Source organism: Monodon monoceros, unplaced genomic scaffold (genome assembly GCF_005190385.1).
Source record: "Monodon monoceros isolate NGI ecotype Baffin Bay Population unplaced genomic scaffold, NGI_Narwhal_1 Super_Scaffold_21, whole genome shotgun sequence".
Taxonomy (NCBI): Eukaryota; Metazoa; Chordata; class Mammalia; order Artiodactyla; family Monodontidae; genus Monodon; species Monodon monoceros.
The window spans coordinates 18,321,843-18,342,734 of record NW_021703778.1 but is presented as its reverse complement, the minus strand read 5'-3'; the positions used below and the strand labels follow the sequence as shown (position 1 = coordinate 18,342,734).

At 38.7% G+C, this 20,892-nt stretch overlaps 1 protein-coding gene across 8 annotated transcripts in view; it reads right to left on the bottom strand.

The window, feature by feature from the left end:
• Positions 1-20,892, bottom strand: part of CREM (cAMP responsive element modulator) — a 67,908-nt gene that overhangs the window by 34,097 nt on the left and 12,919 nt on the right. For 7 of the 8 annotated variants that reach the window (XM_029238076.1, XM_029238089.1, XM_029238073.1 and 4 more), the window contains exon 3: positions 16,030-16,150. The exons of the other annotated variant lie outside the window; for it this stretch is intronic. In XM_029238076.1, the coding sequence (XP_029093909.1) occupies positions 16,030-16,150 (121 nt within the window). The remainder of the gene's footprint in view (positions 1-16,029; positions 16,151-20,892) is intronic. 8 annotated transcript variants of the gene reach the window in all.

Here is a 20,892-nt window from a genome sequence, read left to right as displayed (position 1 = left end):
TCTTCGGCAATCCAAAAGTAAAAACTCTTCTATCCATGCAAGAGAACCTATGCGGAGAGCATTGAACTAGGTGCCCTAGGGTGGAAAGCAGAATTGCTAAAACCAACACCTAAGAAACAACAGCACACAAACAGTACAGAACTAATTGCTCCATTGTCCAGGTCGTGAAAACCACAGGAGCACAGAACCGAAAGACCAGTACGGGCCTGAACAACAAGTGGAGGCCTTGTGTAGAAGCTGCCGATTGAGCTGGGCCTTGCTGTGGCCTGGGTAATAGCTGGACAGAAAAGCGAGAAACCGGGCCGGAGACACCCAACATGTAGCCCACGGGGCAAATTCAGCCCACCTGCTCCTGGAGTTTTATTGCCTACTTTAGATTTCAGGGGAAAGAAAAAGGGCATTCCATAATGGAGCCAGCAGATTTAACAACCAGAAGTTTAAAAACCACTAGATTTACTCTACAAATGTTCCCTGCATGAATTATAAAAAAGGATCCATCTCTTTGTGAACCAACTGCCAAAAGGTACTCCTTTGCCAAATGACCAATTCTCAAACTTTTTAGTCTCAGGACACCTTTCCACTCTTAAAAATTACTGATGACCTCAAATAACTTTTGTTTATGTGATTTATATCCAGCAGGATGCTGTAAACACACAAGCAGCTCCTGGGAAGGGAGAATGCTATGGGTAACTTTTGCAGATTTCTGTAATTTCAATACTCCTACTATGGCAGATTTCAAGCTACCAATGGGTGACACTGAACACAAAGCTGGAAAAAGATGTACACAATCGGCTCTCACAAGCCAGCTCAGCCCACTGTTGGTTATATGTACTGATATTTACCACATTAGAAATTAAAACTGAGAAATGTTTAAAATACTTAGTAACTCACTTAAAAATAACAATAATGCCATTACATGCTAACATAAATAACATTTTATGAAGACTACTTTCCAAGACAAAATAATTAATGACAAGAGTGTCAATGTTTTACATTTTTACAAATTCTTTTAATGTCTGGTTTAACTTAAAACAGCTGGATTTTCATACCTATTTCTGCACTGAATCTGTTGCAATATGTTATTTTAATCGGTATGTGAATAAAATATGCCTCTTACACATGTATGAATAGAAAAGGAGGAGTATTTCAATGGCTTTTTCAGAGAAATGTGGGTATTCTTCTTTGATACTACACCAAAATTCAGCAAGTGGTTGTTTCTTAAAGGTTAGTGGCCATGTGGAATCTGAAAACTTAGTTACGTTAAAATCCATTCATCTACCTTATACTTATACATTGATCTATCTTATACTCTTTAGCCAGGCATGATTTTGTAACGTTATGTGGTAGTTATTTGGAAAATACTGGCTCACTGAGTTAAGTAGATCTCCCAAATGCTGACACATTTCATGACACACTATCAGAAAATCACATTCATTAAAATCAACATCAACTTCATCAGAAAACTATAAATACTGGGAAGCTATCAAGCTCAAAATGGCAGATGGAGATTTTCCAAAATTCAAAACTGCTGCTTAAAAGCCTGAATTGCATCATTGGCAATAAATACTGTTAATTGTTTTCCTTGACGTGACAAGCTTACTTCATTTTTTTTTGAATTTCTTAATTTCATTTTATTTATTTTTTTATACAGCAGGTTCTTATTAGTTATCCATTCTATACACATCAGTGTATACATGTCATTCCCAATTGCCCAATTCATCACACCACCCCCCTCCCGCCTCACCCCCTGCCACTTTCCCCCCTCGGTGTCCATACGTTTGTTCTCTACACCTGTGTCTCTATTTCTGCCCTGCAAACTGGTTCATCTGTACCATTTTTCTAGGTTCCACATACATGCGTTAATATACGATATTTGTTTTTCTCTTTCTGACTTACTTCACTCTGTATGACAGTCTTTAGATTCATCCACTCATTTTCTTTTGAGAAAATGTTTTTCAAATACTCAAGTCTGAACAGTCATAGTTTGGCTATTTGCCATTATTTCAAGAAAAATGATGTTCTGTTTGGGGGGGTGGGGGAATGCAGCTAGTTCTTCTTGCCTCTCATTCAATAACTCAAGTGTTTTTTTCTCAAGATCACCATTGGTCTTCAGTACGCAGCAGAAATGGTTTCAGTGAATGTCCCACTTCCACAGCACAGAATATTAAAACAACATGTACTCGAGGGTCAAGATTTAATACAATTGGTAATGTCTGCTGATTCATCGGGGACAGTCTTAAGTGAAACTGACATTTTTTTTAAAAAACTGCAAGTTAATGTAGTGAAGACCACAATGACAGTTCGGCACCACTGCCACTGACTTGATCGTGCTAAGGTGCCAACAGTTTTACCCCCCAAACTGTTTTTGCACCATCAGGGCAAATGCCAATACAGAGAAAAAAAGAAAATAAATCTTAGTATTACCGTGAAAATAGGTTTGTCATCCCAAACCTCCAGGCATGATTGTGTAACACCATGTGGGAGTTATTTGGAAAATACTGGGTCCTTGGAGTCTCCTCCAGGCCTCCCTGAAAACTACTGCTCTATCCTCACGCAGCCCCTAGGTAAGCCCTGCTCACAGCTCAGAGCGCAGAGCGCTGAAGCAGGCGGCAATTTCAGCTCCACCACAGCAGCACAGCCAAAACCACCGTATATAGTAACCCCGATAGAGCATTCGTATCGCAGAGATTGAGCAAAACAGAATATACATTATACCCAAGAGTATTACTAGTATTCCTGCAGACTGGACCTGTGGCTTGAGATGGCAGACAGTGCCACATTCACTTTCATGGGGAAATGACCAGCTTCAAAGAAATTAGATATTTTGAAGAATTGAAGAACTCAAGAAAGATTCATGGGGTTTTCATAAGTATAAATCATGCGTTAAGTTGCTCTAATTGTCTTTCGGGTGTAATTTTCAGGACTTCAAATTATTAAACAACGCTCTATCAAAAAGGCTTAGTGAGAAGAAAACCTGCTGTAGAAAGGGAGCTGTACCCACTAGTACAAAACTGTATTCCTAGAATTCTGGAGATGAGTTATACAAATCTGTAAGTACAGTGAAAACTCTTACGTCTGAACTCTGGGTAGTACAAAAAGCTCATGAGACAACTCTTTAGTTAAACTGTTGAAATAGAGGCTGAGAAGCAGCACAAGTGACATACCCTAGAGTCACAATTCCAATGTATCCTTAAAAAACAACAACAACACTCTTAGATCTAGAGAACCTGTCAGGCATTCTACATTCTTACTGGTTTTGCCAAAACTGATCTGTGACTAGCATTAAGCTTGTAACTAACTGTACTGGTAGAGTTAACAGGATAAACATCATCATTCATAGGAAAAAAATTCATGTGGTTCCCTACCTTTAACATCTTATCATTATTATTATTCTATTGATCACATGAGCCACAAGTAAATACAGGGCGCCCTTGAAGTAGGATGTGGTCCACAGATGGCACAGAAGGAACTCAGGCAATGATTCAAGAACATGCATGGTGGCCCCAAAGCCAAAAATGGGTAAATAAAGAAGCATCTTTTTGTTTTTGTGCAAGGTGGCAGATTCAGTTTTAGGCAGGCTAGGGTGAAAGCAATGGGAGGAAACCAGTTGCAAATGTTTAGTGGGCAAGGAGAATTATGGGACTGATGCTTGGGTTAGAGCTCAGGAAATAAAGATGTGAGATACACTGACAAAAAGCAACCTATAAAGACTACTATACTTTATTCACAATGTGCAAATAGAATTCTACAGAAGCTCTGGAAAGAGAAGGAAATTAAGTCTCTCCAAAAGGACACTACTGATAGAGACACAAATTTTAGTTCACTTGAACTAAAATATGCATACTTCACGTAGAAACAGGTCTTTCTTATAAACATCATATACTCATTCCAAAACTTTTTAAGAAGTAAATCTCACAGAAACAAGTCATACTTATGAATTAACTCATTCTTTTGTTCACTTAACAAATGTTTATTGGAAGCCTGCCTTGTGGACCAGTCTACACAGCAGGGATATAGCAGTGAACACGAAAAGTCTGCTCTCCTCAATCAGGAGACAGAAAACAGATGAAGAGACAAAAACATAATTTGGGGTGGTGCTAAATTCTCAAAAGAAAAACAAAGAAGGGTAACTGATGAGGTGGCGGGAGGGTGGAAGGAAGCTACTTAAGGTATACCTACTGTATAAAGAAAAGTGGGAAAGGAAGCCATGGGAAGATCTATATTCATCACATTCCAACAACCAAGCAGGCAACTGCTCAAAAAACAAGCACATAAAATGGATGTATTTTATATTTCATAATTTTTATACCTCTTTTTACGAGGCTCTAAAAGTGTGTATAATGAACTCATAGTAGACATAGTTTACCTTTTCTTCCTGATCCCCTGAAGAATAATCCTCTTCTATAGGATGCCTGAAACACAGATTGTGCTGATGCCACCACATCTACCGAAAACCCCACTACAGACAATAGTTAATCTGAAGAAATAAATTAAGATGATGCAATTGACAGCCTTACTTGGCTTTGCAATTTAAAAAACTCTAATAATGACACATAACTGGGAAAACCTCACAATGTTGTAACACAGCATTTGATTAGCACCTAGTGGACTTGCTCCAATCTGTAGCTAGGTTCCCTTATGATGGGGTTTATGATGTCACAGAGCCACTGAGCCTGCATTTAAGACAGTTAATAAAGGATGAAAAAATGTGAATTCATGGTATAGCAGACTTTGCTATCAACTCTGCTGCCTGAAAAGTCAGATCTATATATTACCTATTTTAATTCCAAGGACTACAATGAAAACCCAATTAACACTCTATGTGAGAAGCTGGAAAACTATACTGATTTCTGTGTATTAAGACAGGATTCTCAACAGTCTGTTTCTTCTATGGAAAAAAGAAGTGTTTAAAGAATATTTCAAATATTTTAAGGCTGAAAACAGGAAAATAATATTTTAAATGTGAACACTTTAATAAAGACGCAAACCACTTCATTTAAAAAAAAAAGTTGTATTTACTTGGGCTAAGTGAAGACAAACACAAAAGGAAAAATGTAGAATTGGTATCATTTTAGTGTCTTTAGTGTGTTTCTTTCCCATATTGAGGTTCTTCTTTTTTTTTTTTAAACAGTGTAGCTAACAAACTGCCAAAATCAATGGAGTTAAATTTTACCTTGTGAATATCAACTGAAAACACTGATAACAGAGTTGGCCACGTAAGACTGATATTTTTATATTTACTATGTTAAAATTGTTAGAACTATAATATGATCCTTGAATCCTTTGTGTGTAAGGCATGAAGAAATACTATCTGAAATCTATAATCTGAATTTAAAAAGGGAGAAGTGGATTCTGTTTCTGGTACTGTAATTATAAATGGCCAAATATTATGTCTCTTTAAAAAAATTCCCCTCTTGAAAGCAAAGCAAATGTCGGAATCAAGTCATTCTTAATTATATAGTCTGATAATACTTCCAATAAGCAGTGGTGATCACTGTGATGATCAGTGATGACAAAATTAGGGGTTCTTATGCTTTGAAAAACAATGTCCTAGTGAAATTTTTCCCTAGCTAATCCTTATAATTTCCTATTTATAGTACTTGGAGCGTCATTTTATATTCTAACCAATACTAGATGTTTTACTTGTATTTATAAAGACTATGAACACGTACATGACCTTTATAGAAGTCAAAAATCCTTTAGCTCTAGTTGTTTAAAAATCAATCTTATATCTTGGTTTCAGTAAGACTGAAACTAAAACTGATCATAATTTTCTAGCCAATTGCATTACAAAGTAGTAAATGTACATAGTGAAGTAAGTTGCAGTGAGATCCTGAGCCAAAAATGGCATTTACCCAGCAGATGTCTTACAAGGGCAAACACTGGACTCTTAACAATGATACACATCATTTCTAGTAATGAATAGGAAATGCATGTGCCAAAAGCCAGAAGCTACAGAATGAATGCCTAAAACCACTTATTGTCCAAACTACATATTAATCTATTTCTGACCAAAATCAACTCAGGAATGTCTATGCAGAAAACTGCAATTCACTTGAATTATTCTACCTTAATTCTTCTACCAATCACTTGGTATAAGTCCTAAAGAGTACTGACTAAGCAAAAGCAACCTTAAAAAATAGTAACAATAAACAAAATGTGGTATATACATGCAAAGGACGAAGGAATTCCTATTACATACTGTATAGCTGAACCTTCAGGACATTATGCTAAGTGAAATAAGCCAGTCACAAAAAGACAAATATTGATGATTCCACTTATCTGAGGGTTCTAAAAGTAGTCAAATCATAGAAACAGAAAGTAGAATCACGGTTACCAGGGGCTGAGGGGAGGAGTAAAAAGGGAGTTGCTATTTAATGGGTATAGGGTTTTAGATTTGCAAGATGAAGAAGTTCTAGCGATCTGTTTCACAACGATGTGAATATGCCTAACACTACTGAACTGTACACCTGAACTTAAGACTGCAGATTTTATGTATTTTTTTTCCACACATAAAAAATAGCAATAACTATTGCCCCACATTTGGTGGATATGATAATTAACTGACTTATTGCCAGGAAGATACTCAATAAATTGATTTTACCAAAGGCAATGAGACTGACTTCCCCATCAGTTTATAAGACATAATTCTAAAGCTCTGGGCATTCCCGTACTCTTGGCCCCAGAATTACTGCTCAAGACACAGACTAGCTATTGGTGCCAGGATTTATATGGACCAGTTACTAATACATCAAAATGGATAAAATTTAACTTTTCTATGCTCTTCATATATCCGAGGTCAGAAGCTGAGTTGCAATCTAAATATGATACTATCTTATCTGCCACTAAATAATGAAGGAGTAACAGTATACAGTATATATGTATACATACAATGGTTACTGCATAGTACTGTGCATATATATATAGTATTATATATACAGTAGCTAGATGTAGCATATATTTATGATTACTCTTTGCTAACTATGCATTTTCCCAAGTAATGCTATCTGAAATGGTCTGGTTCAATACTGAGTACCTACGTATTACAAGTAATAGAAATGCTTAATGAAATCTAAAGCCAGGTGCCTGGGTTCTGCCTTTTATTAACTGTGTGACCTATGACAAGTTATTCACCCTCTCTGTACCTTAGTTTCCTCAAGTGCAAAAGAGAATGAAAAAAACACAGTACCTTTCTATAGAGCTGTTGTGAGAGCTGAGCTATATGTGTAAAGCATGGAACAGTGTCTGGCACATACTGAATATTCAATAAACGCTCACTCTTGTTATTTTTATTATTGTTACATTTCATTTAAATAATTTGGTCAAGAATGTAGAGCTTAATTTACATGTATTGATATTAATCCTTTGATTCGGAAAGATTAAAATATTTTTTAAAATATTCCTCAAAATTAAGGTGGAGAAAGAAGAATCAAGGATTTGCATGAAAGTAGAAGTCAAAATCTGAATCAGTGACAAAACATGGCCAGACCAAATTGCATCCTTAAGCTTTTTCAGTTTTAGTCCAAAGATCAGAGTTTACAAATAGAAAAGTCTAAGAATTTAGCTCCTAAAAAAACAGTATAATGAAACTTGGTCTCACCATGAAATCAAAAATCTAGTAATAAATTTTAGATTTTCAGAGCCAAAATGTTGTGAAGGAATGCTTGCAACGTTTTAAAATTTCTAAAATAAATCCAAAGTACAAAAATTTAGTATAAATAAAATTTGGTAGAAATAAAATATACCAATTTAAATATATTCATGACACTATATCAGAACTTTGCTTATAAAACAACTACATATCAGCTTTTCTTCTCTATACCCACTGGAGGCCTATTTAAGCATAAATAGATTTATATTATTTTAGAATGAATTTTTGATACAATATATTCTTATAAATTTATTTATTTTTGGCTGTGTTGGGTCTTCGTTGCTGCGCGCGGGCTTTCTCTAGTTGTGGTGAGCGGGGGCTACTCTTTGTTGCAGTGCGCGGGCGACTCATCGCGGTGGCTTTTCTTATTGTGGGGCACGGACTCTAGGCGCGAGGGCTTCAGTAGTTGTGGCACGCGGGCTCAGTAGTTGTGGCTTGCGGGCTCTAGAGCACAGGCTCAGTAGCTGTGGCGCACGGGCTTAGTTGTTCCACGGCATGTGGGATCTTCCCGGACCAGGACTCGAACCCATGTCCCCTGCATTGGCAGGCGGATTCTTAACCACTGTGCCACCAGGGAAGTCCTGATACGATATTTTTTTTTTTTTTTTTTGCGGTACGCGGGCCTCTCACTGTTGTGGCCTCTCCCGTTGCGGAGCACAGGCTCCGGACGCGCAGGCTCAACGGCCATGGCTCACGGGCCCAGCCGCTCCGCGGCATGTGGGATCTTCCCAGACTGGGGCACGAACCCGCATCCCCTACATCGGCAGGCGGACTCTCAACCAATGCGCCACCAGAGAAGCCCCTGATACCATATATTTTTAAACTAGCATAAGCCACTTCATCTCAAAACCTGGCCACTACTATTCTAACCATATGAGGTTACTATAATGAATAAAGCAAACATTTATTGCACGTGGACTTTGTGTCAAGCACGGTATTTGGGCTTCACATAAGTCATCACATTTAATGGTCAACCAATGAAATTAGTATTTCAATTATTTTAGGTAAAGAATCAAAGAATTCAGTCTAGTAAGTATTTACTTAAAACTATGTATAAAAATTAAGAAAATAATTTTGTGCGGGCCTAGCTGCTCCACGGCATGTGGGATCTTCCCGGACCGGGGCACAAACCCGTGTCCCCTGCATCAGCAGGCGGACTCTCAACCACTGCGCCACCAGGGAAGCCCCCCATTATTTTTTAAAAGGTATTTAAAAAGAGGTCTATTGCTGTTAAACATACCTACTGAAAGGCAAATGTCTTTCCTGAACTATTTCTGCTTGCACCATTGTCATCTAATATTGTCTCTACTTAGTATTTTCAACTCCATAACCAGGCTTTTCTCTTCTATGCCTTTTTGGAGAATGACATGTTATATCTCTGATAGGGCTCAGAAAACTCACATTTCTGAAGATCACTATTAAGATGTTGTCCTCACTATCAATGAAGTGAAAATTTCCCAAAGCCTCTGTGTTTTCCAAATGTAATTCCTTTAATGATTTGGGGTTTACAAAGGTTGCAGTAGCAAAAAATTGAAATAAGGCAAAGTAAATAATCTCTGGATTTTATTCAAAGAAGGAATTATAAAAATTAATGCTCCATTTTTAAAATCTCAATGTCTAGTCTATTATTTATTTATTTATTTATTTTGCGGTGCGCACGGCTCTCACTGCTGTGGTCTCTCCCGTTGCGGAGCACAGGCTCCGGACACGCAGGCCCAGCGGCCATGGCTCACGGGCCCAGCCGCTCCGCGGCATGTGGGATCCTCCCAGACCAGGGCACGATCCCACGTCCCCTGCATCGGCAGGCGGACTCCCAACCACTGCGCCACCAGGGAAGCGCTTGTTTTTTTTATTGTGGTAAAAAATACATAATATAAAATTTACCATCTTAACCATTTTTAAGTGTACCATTCAGTAGTAAGTATATTCACACTGTTGTGAAACAGATCTCCAGAACATTTTCATCCTGCAAATCTGAAACTATACCCCTTAAACAACAGCTCCCTTGTATCTCCTCCCCCCAACCTACTCTTTAACTAGAAAAAAGTCAGAGAAAAGGATAAAGAGAATAACTGTTTATTCTCAGTTATTTTGCCATTACCACTACCGACAAACTACCTGTTACTAAAACTAAGAAGGAAGACTTGAATATCAAACAAAAAGTACCCAAATCTCATAGAAAATCATTACAAATGACAGAAAATCTCTAACAGTCTCTCAAACACCAAAACAGATTTGTATGCATTTTTTTTCTGATTATAAGGTGTATGAAAACAAAACCTTTTTCTGAAATTTGACTTTGACTGCTTTATACCTACTGAAATTACCTTTGAAACACCGATTTTCATTCAAAGAAAAGTATCATTTAACACACTGGGATGAAAACACAGAGTATATTCTAAAGCCAAAAGCCAACCTTTAAAGAAATCTGTTAGCTATTATACACAAAGTTATCAAAATATGACTACAGATTATATAACAAATTCTTATTCAAAGTGAATAAAATGGTGACTAATATTAACAGTTCACAAATTATTTTTACTTATATCCCTTTAACCTTGAATTACCTTCAAGAATGAGTTACATTTCAAAGCAGTATATTTTCTTGAATTAGTTGACTAAGCAACAACAAAGATTTAGCATTTACTGAAAAAAATTCACTGTTCTATTTTTTTCCTCCTAACTTTTGTTAATTTTTAGAACTAATTCTAAGTGAATACAAATGTTATGTTCAAAAAATTTTAATTAGGGCAATTAAAAATAACCAGGGGAAGGAATACATAAAATTAAGAAGCAATAGAAAGTCAACAATAAAATGAAAATTTTTATTTCAAAATCTTAAGAGGAACTTTTTCTCTTTCAGTAAGAGCCCCTCAAGTCAGGGAATCAGCATATTGAGGTTTAAAAAACAAGATTCAATTAAACACTGAGCTTGCACTTCCCTGGTGGCGTAGTGGTTAAGAATCTGCCTGCCAATGCGGGGGACACGGGTTCAATCCCTTGTCCGGGGAGATCCCACATGCCGTGGAGCAACTAAGCCTGTGTGCCACAACTGCTAGGCCTGTGCTCTAGAGCCCACGCGCCGCAGCTACTGAGGCCGCGTGCCGCAACTACTGAAGCCCATGCGCCTAGAGCCCGCGCTCCACAACAGAAGCCACCACAGTGAGAAGCCTGAGCACCGCAACGAAGAGTAGCCCCCACACACCACAACTAGAGAAAGCCTGCGCGCAGCAATGAAGGTCCAGTGCAGCCAAAAAAGAACCAAGACAAAACACTGAGCTTGAACTAGATGTACTCAGCCGACAGTAAGTATACCAAATCAACCTAACACGATACAGACCAACTGTAATATACAAGTATGACGTTGCTGACCAATTATCAATAGCAAGTGTTGCTTGTATGTTGCTTGTTTTTTTTTCTGATAGCCATCCATATTCTTCCTGGTCCTACTTAGAACCAAGAACATGGATTTTTGGCACAGCTGGCCAAAACAATGAGAAATGCCATTCCAATTTTCCACCAGTTTGAAACAGAAAACACCCAAGTCATACACTGAAACCTATCCCTTGTTAAATCATTCCTACTCCAATCCCTCACTGCATGCCAGGCCTGCTTTCTTCTAAGATGCTTCTTTACGTACTGTTTGCATTTACAGCAGAGAGGATAAGAAAGGAGGTTAGGGCTTCCCTGGTGGCGCAGTGGTTGAGAGTCCGCCTGCCGATGCAGGGGACGTGGGTTCGTGCCACGGTTTGGGAAGATCCCACGTGCCGCGGAGCTGCTGGGCCTGTGAGCCATGGCCACTGAGTCTGCGCGTCCGGAGCCTGTGCTCCGCAACGGGAGAGGCCACAACAGTGAGAGGCCCGCGTACCGCAAAAAAAAAAAAAAAAAAAAAGAAAGGAGGTTAGTAGAGTATAATCTCTGAACAACATTCCCTAGTGGCTTCCTCTGCTCCACAGAATCTCCTTGTTTCCAAAAATACAGAGGTTCTCAGAAAGGTTAAATTTCATATTAGAACTAACTCTCTCAAAGCACTACGCTGACCCTGATATCTTGAGTTTCCTTCCAGCTCTAGGACCCCTGTGATTCTGCTCCTTTCACCTTTCCTTTCCTATCTGTGCTGAAACTTTGAGAATTGGCCATTTACAAAATAGGGTTATTTATCTTTCCAACTCGAGGTGTCATACTCAGGCCACAGGCTGCATCAGCAGCTATAAGGCATGAAGCTCCAGATAGCACATCCTCTCCTGAGGCTCCATCTGGATTACCGCGCTCACCCTGAGTTTCATGGCAGCATTATCAATTCCCAAGAGACGTGGAACAAGAAAAGTTCAAGGTGCTACCACTGTTGCCTTCAGAGTAGATTACACATTTGTGAGATGAATGGGGAAATGTGAGCATGGAGTGCATATTATACCAAGGAATTATGCTCGATTTTGTTAGGTATGATCATGACATTTGGTTATATAGGAAAATGTCCATAACCTCTTAAGAGCTGCATACCCAGAAGAAAGTAGGAATGACATGACGTGATGTCTGAGATCTGCAGAGCTGCTTAAAATTCTTCGACAAAAAGAAAAAAAAGAAGATAAATGAAGCAAGTGCTACCAAATCTTAATAATTTTTAAGTTTCTACATATATATGCGGGAGAATTATTCTACTCTTGTATATGTTTGAAATCTTTCATCACAAAAGAAATGATAACTTCCCATTACCCATTTAAGGATTATATTATTTCCAAAGGCTGTAAATATTATTTTAAAAACTACCTGTATATACAGTAATTTTGCTTTTCACCGTTTTAGCTTTAGGAAAGGGTTTCCTCCTGGCTTGGTTATATAAAATAGACTCTTCCATTTACCACCAAGAGTTTTTCCAGGGGGGAAGGGTGGGGATGGGGGTAGAATCTAGTCTTATATATGTATCAACACATACACTTACCAGACAAGATTCCAGCTTCAATTAAACAAACAAACAAAAAAATCTACTTTAAAAACTAACTCAGGCAAGAAGAAATCCAAGTCACAGTACTCAACCTCGATGATCTGCCACTCCAGCCTCTAGCCCTTTGACACTGTCACCACGTGACTTCTGTTCACTATTGGATACAGTTAGAAGGGAAAGGTTCCATTGATATCTGGGAAGTTATAAAACAGAAAAACTGAAAACTGAGAACTCCAGCCTCCCTCAAACAGTCAGCAGAGCAGAGGTGTGAGGGCCAAGAGCAAGCTCAAGTTTTCAGATCTTCGTAACTGGGACAATCTTCAGTGTTAACTTGATTAACAGAAGCTCTGGAAAGGCCAGGATACTCAAAACTACCACTATCAAATGACCAGAGGCAAAGGATCAAACCCGCTGAACCTTCTGGTTACACCGTGAACCTTCTGGTTACACCCTTTGTTCCGACACTACTTAATGATAATTAGACCATGTGAAAAGGAAAGTAACTGTTATAAATTCCTCTTTATACAAACCTGAACTTAAGTCTAAAACATCTGAGAATTCACAATCCTCTAGTTTAAATGAAGTAACTGGCAAGTACATACAATGACACTGGGAATTATTCAGAAGAGTCAGTCACTTTTAGCATACATTATAGGCTTAATAAAATTTCAGTTTGATTTCCTAATCCTTCTATTGTATAATATTGCATAATAATAATGAATACTCATAAATAAACAGCTTCAGGCATCACAAGAATCTAAATTAATAATTACGTTTAGAAAATTCTGACTGCTAAGAACTGTGTCCTAATTCTGCAAAATATCATGATCCATAGAGGATTTATGGCCTCATATCCATGGAGGATAACTCTTAGTTAACCAAAAGAATCAATGACTCAGCATACAGATTTCTTCTTAATCTCTTAACATTCCTAGTATGTGAAAGACAAAAACCATAATTTATTTTTTGATCAACTATTTTAAATATAGAGAAAACAGAATAACATAGCAGGTCTATGAACTCGCTATCCAGATTTAATGACTATCAACATTTGATATATTTGAGATTTTTAAGGAAGTAATAAACATTGTAAATGTAAACCACAGCCTTTTTCTAGTTCTGTGATTCAGCCTTCTCACAAGTCTCTATTCCCCCCTTCTATTTTATTTAACACTCCCAGCTTTCTCACACCCCAGTTCTCACTCCTTTGTTTCACAAACCCATCGTTATCTATTATTTCACAGAAAAACTTCTTGAAGAATCTATACTTCCAATTTCCTCTCCCTCTTATTTATTCTCTAACCTACTAAAGCTAGGTTTCTGTTCACTGGACCTATTCAATTCCAAAACCTCATAAATCCAAGGTTATTTTTTGAACCTCATATTACTTGACCTCTTTAGCAACTTCTGACTGAGGCTCACGGGGCTGGGTGTCACCCAGGCTGAATGAAGGTCCTCAGAACTGCCAACTATCACTGTTAGACAATGGAGATCTGTTGTTTTGACTGTGCAGGCCCAGAAGGCCGGAGGAAACTGCATGTGTGGAGGACAGGAAACCAGTACCTAAAGGGAGAGAAGTGGCGGCAGAAGGAAGATTTGCTTTCAACTACCACTTCAGCAAAAGGGCAGAATTACAGACCAAGAATCATAGTTATAAAAACTCTAGAACACCCCCAATTCACCAAAAGATATATGTGCATTCTCTTCTATTTTCACAGACAAAAAGACTAAAGGATAAACACCAAAATGCTAACAACAATTAAATTTCTGGACGTTAAGACTATAGTTAGCTTTAATTTTCTTCTAATAATACATATTTTATCAATTCTGTACAATGAACATGCATTTTTTTAATAAGAAAAAGGCTGCTTTCTTAAAAAATAGCAAAGGTCTGAATGCCTGTTTTCTGGGGTAACAAAGAAGGGTGTTGCCATGGAGATGTAGCTCCACAAAGCACTTGTGAGAAGAAAACCCCAGGGAGCAAGTGGGTGTCGGGAACTTGAAAGAGGAAAGAAAAGCAGGCTGGGTGCGTGGGTGTCTTGGGAAAATAGAGGCCTCACAGGAGCCAGTCTGGCCGGAGACAACCCAGGAGGTGCCTGGCGCTCCCGAGGGCTCTCCAGGCAGCCATCCGGTCGTTTCTATTCTCCCTTCAAGATACTACAGGAGTCTCTCCACTGCTTGCACCCCACATCACCATGATGCCACTCAAATTATGTCCACCCCCCAACCCCCCGACCCGCTCCCAGCTCGCTGAGGTCCCCATCCAACCCGCACACAGTCGCTGGTGTCTTAAACACAGTGAACACTGGAAAATGTCTCAGGAACATTTAGAACACAGGATGGTCCACGCTCCCAAATGTTTACCACCCTCTGCTTACCCTGACCAGCTCAACTTCCCAGGCCAGACACGCGGCTCCACTTGGCCTCAACGCTGCAGCTCCCACCCCCATCCTCTGCCTTTGTACATTCTTCCCTGGCCTAGAATACGCTTCCCTCTCTTCCACCAGTCAACCTCTACTCACGCTTTGTGTCCAGCTCAAAAGTAAAATCCTCTACAAAGCACTCCTGGTCAACCGGCTGCTCCCCCGCTGCACGCCTCAATCATTCCTATGTAACATCTCACAGTACTTCTTCTTTTTTTTTTTTTTTTAACATCTTTATTGGAGTATAATTGCTTTACAATGTTGTGTAAGTTTCTGCTGTATAACAAAGTGAATCAGCTCTATGTATACATATATCCCCATATCTCTTCCCTCTTGCATCTTCCTCCCTCCCCACAATACTTCTTACACAGCGAGAATTACCCCTCAAACACCTCTACCCCACTAAACCGTGAGATGTCAAGGCCAGGAAATACATACCCCACACATCTAGAATAGTGCCTAGATACAGGAAGGATTCAGTAAGTATTTGATGAACTAAATAAATGTGATTGTTTTTACTACATATTTTTATAGATATCTAAAAATAAGAGCTGAAAAACAAACACTAACTCATATCAGTGGTCTCTAAATGAAACTAATTCAAAGTTTAAGACCTAACTAAAAAGAAAGTAAAGATTAAACCAAATATACACTGGACAAATGGCAAGATTTCTGCCATCTTTATAGCTAAGAATATAAAACTACTGAATTGAATTCAATGTGGAATTACTGAACTTCTCGAATAATAAATTGAGGATTACATACTATGGATACTAGGATTACATACATACTATGGAGGGGGTTTTGTTTTTCCTTTACATAGTGTCTGTTACAATGCAAAAGTAATTCAAACACATATCTTCTCTTCCAAGTCAAATCAGTAAGAATGGCTGATAACCGGGGAATAGGGGAAACTTAAGACCAACTTCAAGAAAACAGAATCTGCACACAATTCTCATTCCCATACAGGCTAATTTTCACTGGTGCCTGCCTGTTGCCTACATTAAGTTTACCTGAGCTAAAGTGGGGATTGAATTTTGACCAGTCTGCATCTGCATGTGAGCAGATTCGCTCTCTGCCACAGAATCTGGTATACTTCCATCCTGCTGAGAGTCAATTTCCATGGTCATTTGTCTGGAAAGACAATAAAAAGGAAGAAGTATTAAGGCCCTATCTGAATATCTGAAATATCTGTGTTCACTTGGCTTTCTGATTGATATTCATTTCTATCATCCAACTGTACTACTTTCTATTTTCAAGAAATAGATTCAGTGGCAGAGTCCTAACTCTCCAAACTTAAAGGCACCTTCTCTGCTCACTGGGTATGAACATTACCAAGGGAGCACTACAAAATGTTCCATGGAATTAGTTTATTTAAAAAAAATTTTAATCTTATAATAAAGCCTCCTTGATAATTATTTTAAGCCCTCTTGCATAAATTAGTGATAAAGTTAGGTTTTATATTTTACATGAAGTTTAAATATTCTATGACTCTCACGGCCTAATAAACCTGCTTTACATTATGATGTAATATGAAAGAACTTCCACATTGTCTAAATTAAATGTGCTACAATATAAAGATGTATCTGCTTTGTCAGCACTAAGTAGCTTCTGATAAAAAAGCCTGTCAAATTGAATCACTCAGAGTTGACCATTTGTCCTGCAGCTCTCCCTTTACTTAAAGAGGAGAATCTAATTTTTCCAGGAAAAACTTATGCAATAATCTTTTTGCCTATAATTTCAATTTAAGTTATTTCTATATAGACTCTTTCTAGATAGATGGTAAACCATATTATAATGTTACCCTACTACTAGAAAATATAAAATGCAAACAAAAAATAAGCAAAATCAAATTCCAAAAACTTATAGGAACTACTCCCTGCTATTGTATATCTTTTCAGTTGTCAATAATATAGTGTGTTTTTTTCACCTTAGTAGACTAAATATATATCCAGAAAGTATGCAGGTAAATTAGAACTTTGAATTGACATGTCCAGATCTTTTTTCCCAGATTTGATTAGTAACCAGATCCTACAGATCCTTCATCTACTTAATACCTTCTTTTGCATTTCAACAAACATTACCTGAATTCAAGTCTTCTGTTCTCAAAGCTGTCTGCTGTAGTCTATACTACACCTAGAATTACTTCTCCCTATTCAGACATTTTAATACTTACAACTGAACATGACAATTTAGAGCAATTATAAAAATAAAAATCTAGAGTCTACTATGAAAAAATATCTTTCCCTCAACATTCCCCAATTCCTTTATCTCTTTTCTTATTATTTCCCAACATGGACTGTCCAATTCTAGGTAAGTAGAGGCCATGCCCCTGCAAAAACTGCCAATTCCTGCGGTTCTACTTTTGCTGTGAGCAGTTCCCAAAGAGAATACCTAGAACACTTAATTCTGCAAGATATGAAAAGGTATTCTCTGAGAAAAGAGGGTAAGGGGGAAACGCTTAGTTAGAGGTTGAAATATCCGGGATTAAAAGGGTTTCTTTGCTGCAGAATTTTCTCAGAAGCTTGAATATTTCAGTGTGACTTGAGAAGGGTGGAGGGTGCAGATCCAATAGGCAGCATTTTCCAAAAGTATCTGACTCCCCTAGACCCTCTTCCCACAAAGCAAGTCCTAGCAAAAGTGTTTTGGGAAGAACTTGAGAAATGTTGTCTTATGCTATTTCTTACACCATTATTAAAAGCTCTCTTTAGGGTCTTTCCTGGTGGTGCAGTGGTTGAGAGTCCGCCTGCCGATGCAGGGGACACAGGTTTGCGAGCCGGTCCGGGAAGATCCCACATGCTGCAGAGCGGCTGGGCCCGTGAGCCATGGCCGCTGAGCCTGCGCGTCCGGAGCCTGTGCTCCATGACGGGAGAGGCCACAACAGTGAGCAGCCCGCGTACCGCAAAAAAAAAAAAAAAAAGCTCTCTTTAGGCTCTGCCAAGAACTTGAGTCTCCACTCAAAACATTACACACTGAAAGGCCTTCCCCACTTCAGGAACATTCCTTTAGCACCATCTACAATACATGACAGGCCCTGAGAATACAAAAGTTAAGTCACAATCCTTGCCCTGAAGGAAATCATTCACCACTTGGGCCCTGGTTTCTCAAAGTATAGTCCTCGCACAACCTGTATCAGAATTAACAAATACACTTGTAAAGACAAAAAAAAGGCAGATTCCCAGACTCAACCCCAAATCTACTGATTCAAACTTTCTGAGGGGTCTAATTTTTTACATCCAAGAGATTCTGATATATATTAAAATTTGAGAAAAACTTAGCTTATTGGTAAATTCTATCAGTTAGACCAGTAATGAACACTTCTTAAACTGTGTGAAGGATGTTATGTACGAAATGCTTTGGAAAACATAGGAAGGAATGTTGAAGTGGGCCTGAGGATGGGGCCATGTGAGTTGTATACTGAAGGATGAGAAGCATTTCACCAGGTAGAAAAGGACAGGAGGACCATGAGAGGAAGGAAAATACGGAGAATGTCTGGAAAATAGAGTAGCCGACTGTAGTAGGGAATGTGGTGAGGCGTGGGGGAGCCCTCGGGGGAGCCTATCTACATCTAGCGGGGAAGAGGCAGAGCAGACAGGTGAAAGTATGGCCAGAAAGGCTGGGGGGATCCAGATTAAGAACTGCTTTTAATACTCTGGAGAGAAGAAATGTCCACGTCACTCAGATGCTCCTTTACTCTAGGTCCTTCAGCATCTACACTGTACAACGTTTCAACTGTTTGATATCTTAGAATTCAGTCAAGAACGAGACAATAACCAAGAGTTACCTGTTAACAGGCAAAACAAATGGCCCAAAGTTCGTAAACTGAAACTTCTAAAATGAGGAGTACCTAGTTGGTACTCTAAACCCATTCAATTTAATTTTAAATACAATTCTCATTTATCTGGTTTCTAAACATACTGGATATAAGAAGTGACAGCTGGAAATAGGGTAAGGGGAGGAGAAAATATACAGAATATAATAAACAGGTCAAGAATTCCAAGTGTGGCTGTGGGTGGGAATGTAAGTTGGTGCAGCCATCGTGAAAACAGCATGGAGGGTCCTCAGAACACTCAAAAGAGAGCTGCCACACGACCCAGCAATCCCTCTACTGGGTGTATATCCAACCTCCTGCACTAATTCGAAAAGACACATGCACCCCAATGTTCACAGCAGCACTGTTTACAACTGCCAAGATATGGAAGCAACCTAAGTGTCCATCAACAGATGACTGGATAAACAAGATGTGGTCTGTATACACAGGGGAATGCTACTCAGCTATAAAAAATGGAATTTTGCCATTTGCAATAACGTGGATGGACTTGGAGGGTATTATGTTAAGTGAAATCAGTCAGACAGAGAAGGACAAATACTCCATGATATCACTTATATGTGGAATCTAAAAAATACAACAAACTACTGAATATAACAAAAAAGAAACAGACTCCCAGATATATTGAACAAACTAGTGGTTACCAGTGGGAAGAGGGAAGCAGGAGGGACAGGATAGGGGTAGGTGATTAAGAGGTACAAACTATTAGGTTTAAAATAAGCTACAATGATATACTGTACAACACAAGAAATATAGCCAATATTTTATAGTAAGTAAAAATGGAGTAGAACCTTTAAAGATTGTGAATCACTGTATTAGTACACCTGTAACTTATATAATATTGTACATCAACTATACTTCAATAAAATTTTTTAAAATTATTTTTTAAAAAAGGAATTCCAAGTGTGTAGCAATTTGGGCCCATACAGGGTAAAGTCTCCTAGTTCTTTATATTCAGGAAATTGAAGAATTTATGAGTTAAAATTCAATAACTGATATTTACAATAACTATCCTGAGTCATTAAGAAAGAAAATAATTACACTTTGTATAATTTAAGGAAAGAGGAGTATACATAATAGAATCTAGGAAGACTCCCACCAAAAAAAGCACTAATGCTTAAAAAGGTAAACCTAAGCTATTCAGGAGTTGTTTTTTGAGATATAATGAAAGACTTCATAAGTTATTAAACATTTCAAACTGTTTTACACATGAAAGTGTTTTATACACAGTATTTCATGCACTCACGTTCACTGTTCCCTTTTTTTCCTGGGTATTCCCCAGAGTTCAATCCTTTGCCCTTTTACTTTTTTCAGTCTACATACTATGGCTTCCTCAATCCTATATGCATTTGACTCCCAAATCTGTATCTGTGCTTCCTCCCCCAGTGAGCAACTTAACCTGGAGTTTTCACAGACACCTATCCCTTCTCTTATATTCCTTCTTTCAGTCAAGAGCATCACTATCCATTCAAGCTCCAAAGTTAGAATCATGTGTCTGTATGTGAGTCAGTACCACACCAACTACCAAAAAATCCATATAGCTAAATACCAGCCAGATTAGGATGCCACGAGGCCCTGAGCCTCCTAGTGAGGAAAGGCAGAAATGGAAGGTTAGCAGCACCCCCTCCCTGCCACCCCCGTTCATCCTCCCTGCCACACTTGGCATCATCCACTAACCTCCTATCCCAGCACTGGACCAAGCAGCTGCACTGATGCTCCTCACAACTGCTACCGTCCACTCACACATCACAGTAAGGTCCCCTGTAAGCCATGACTGAACTGCAATGCCCCTTCACCTATGACAGAATCGTATCCATTAACATCTCACATTCTGGTTTCCTCAGCCACTGTCAAAGATACAAGCTCCTCCCACATTTCATTTTCACTCTCATAACCAGTGCTTCCTTTCCCCCCATAATACAGTTGCTCGCTCCTGTTCTCCTCCGAAGCCTTTGCGATGTGCTGCCTGGAACTCCCAAAGCCCCCCACACCCCGCCTCAAGAGGGAGCTGTCTGTCTTCCCACACTGAATCAAGATCCCAATGTTG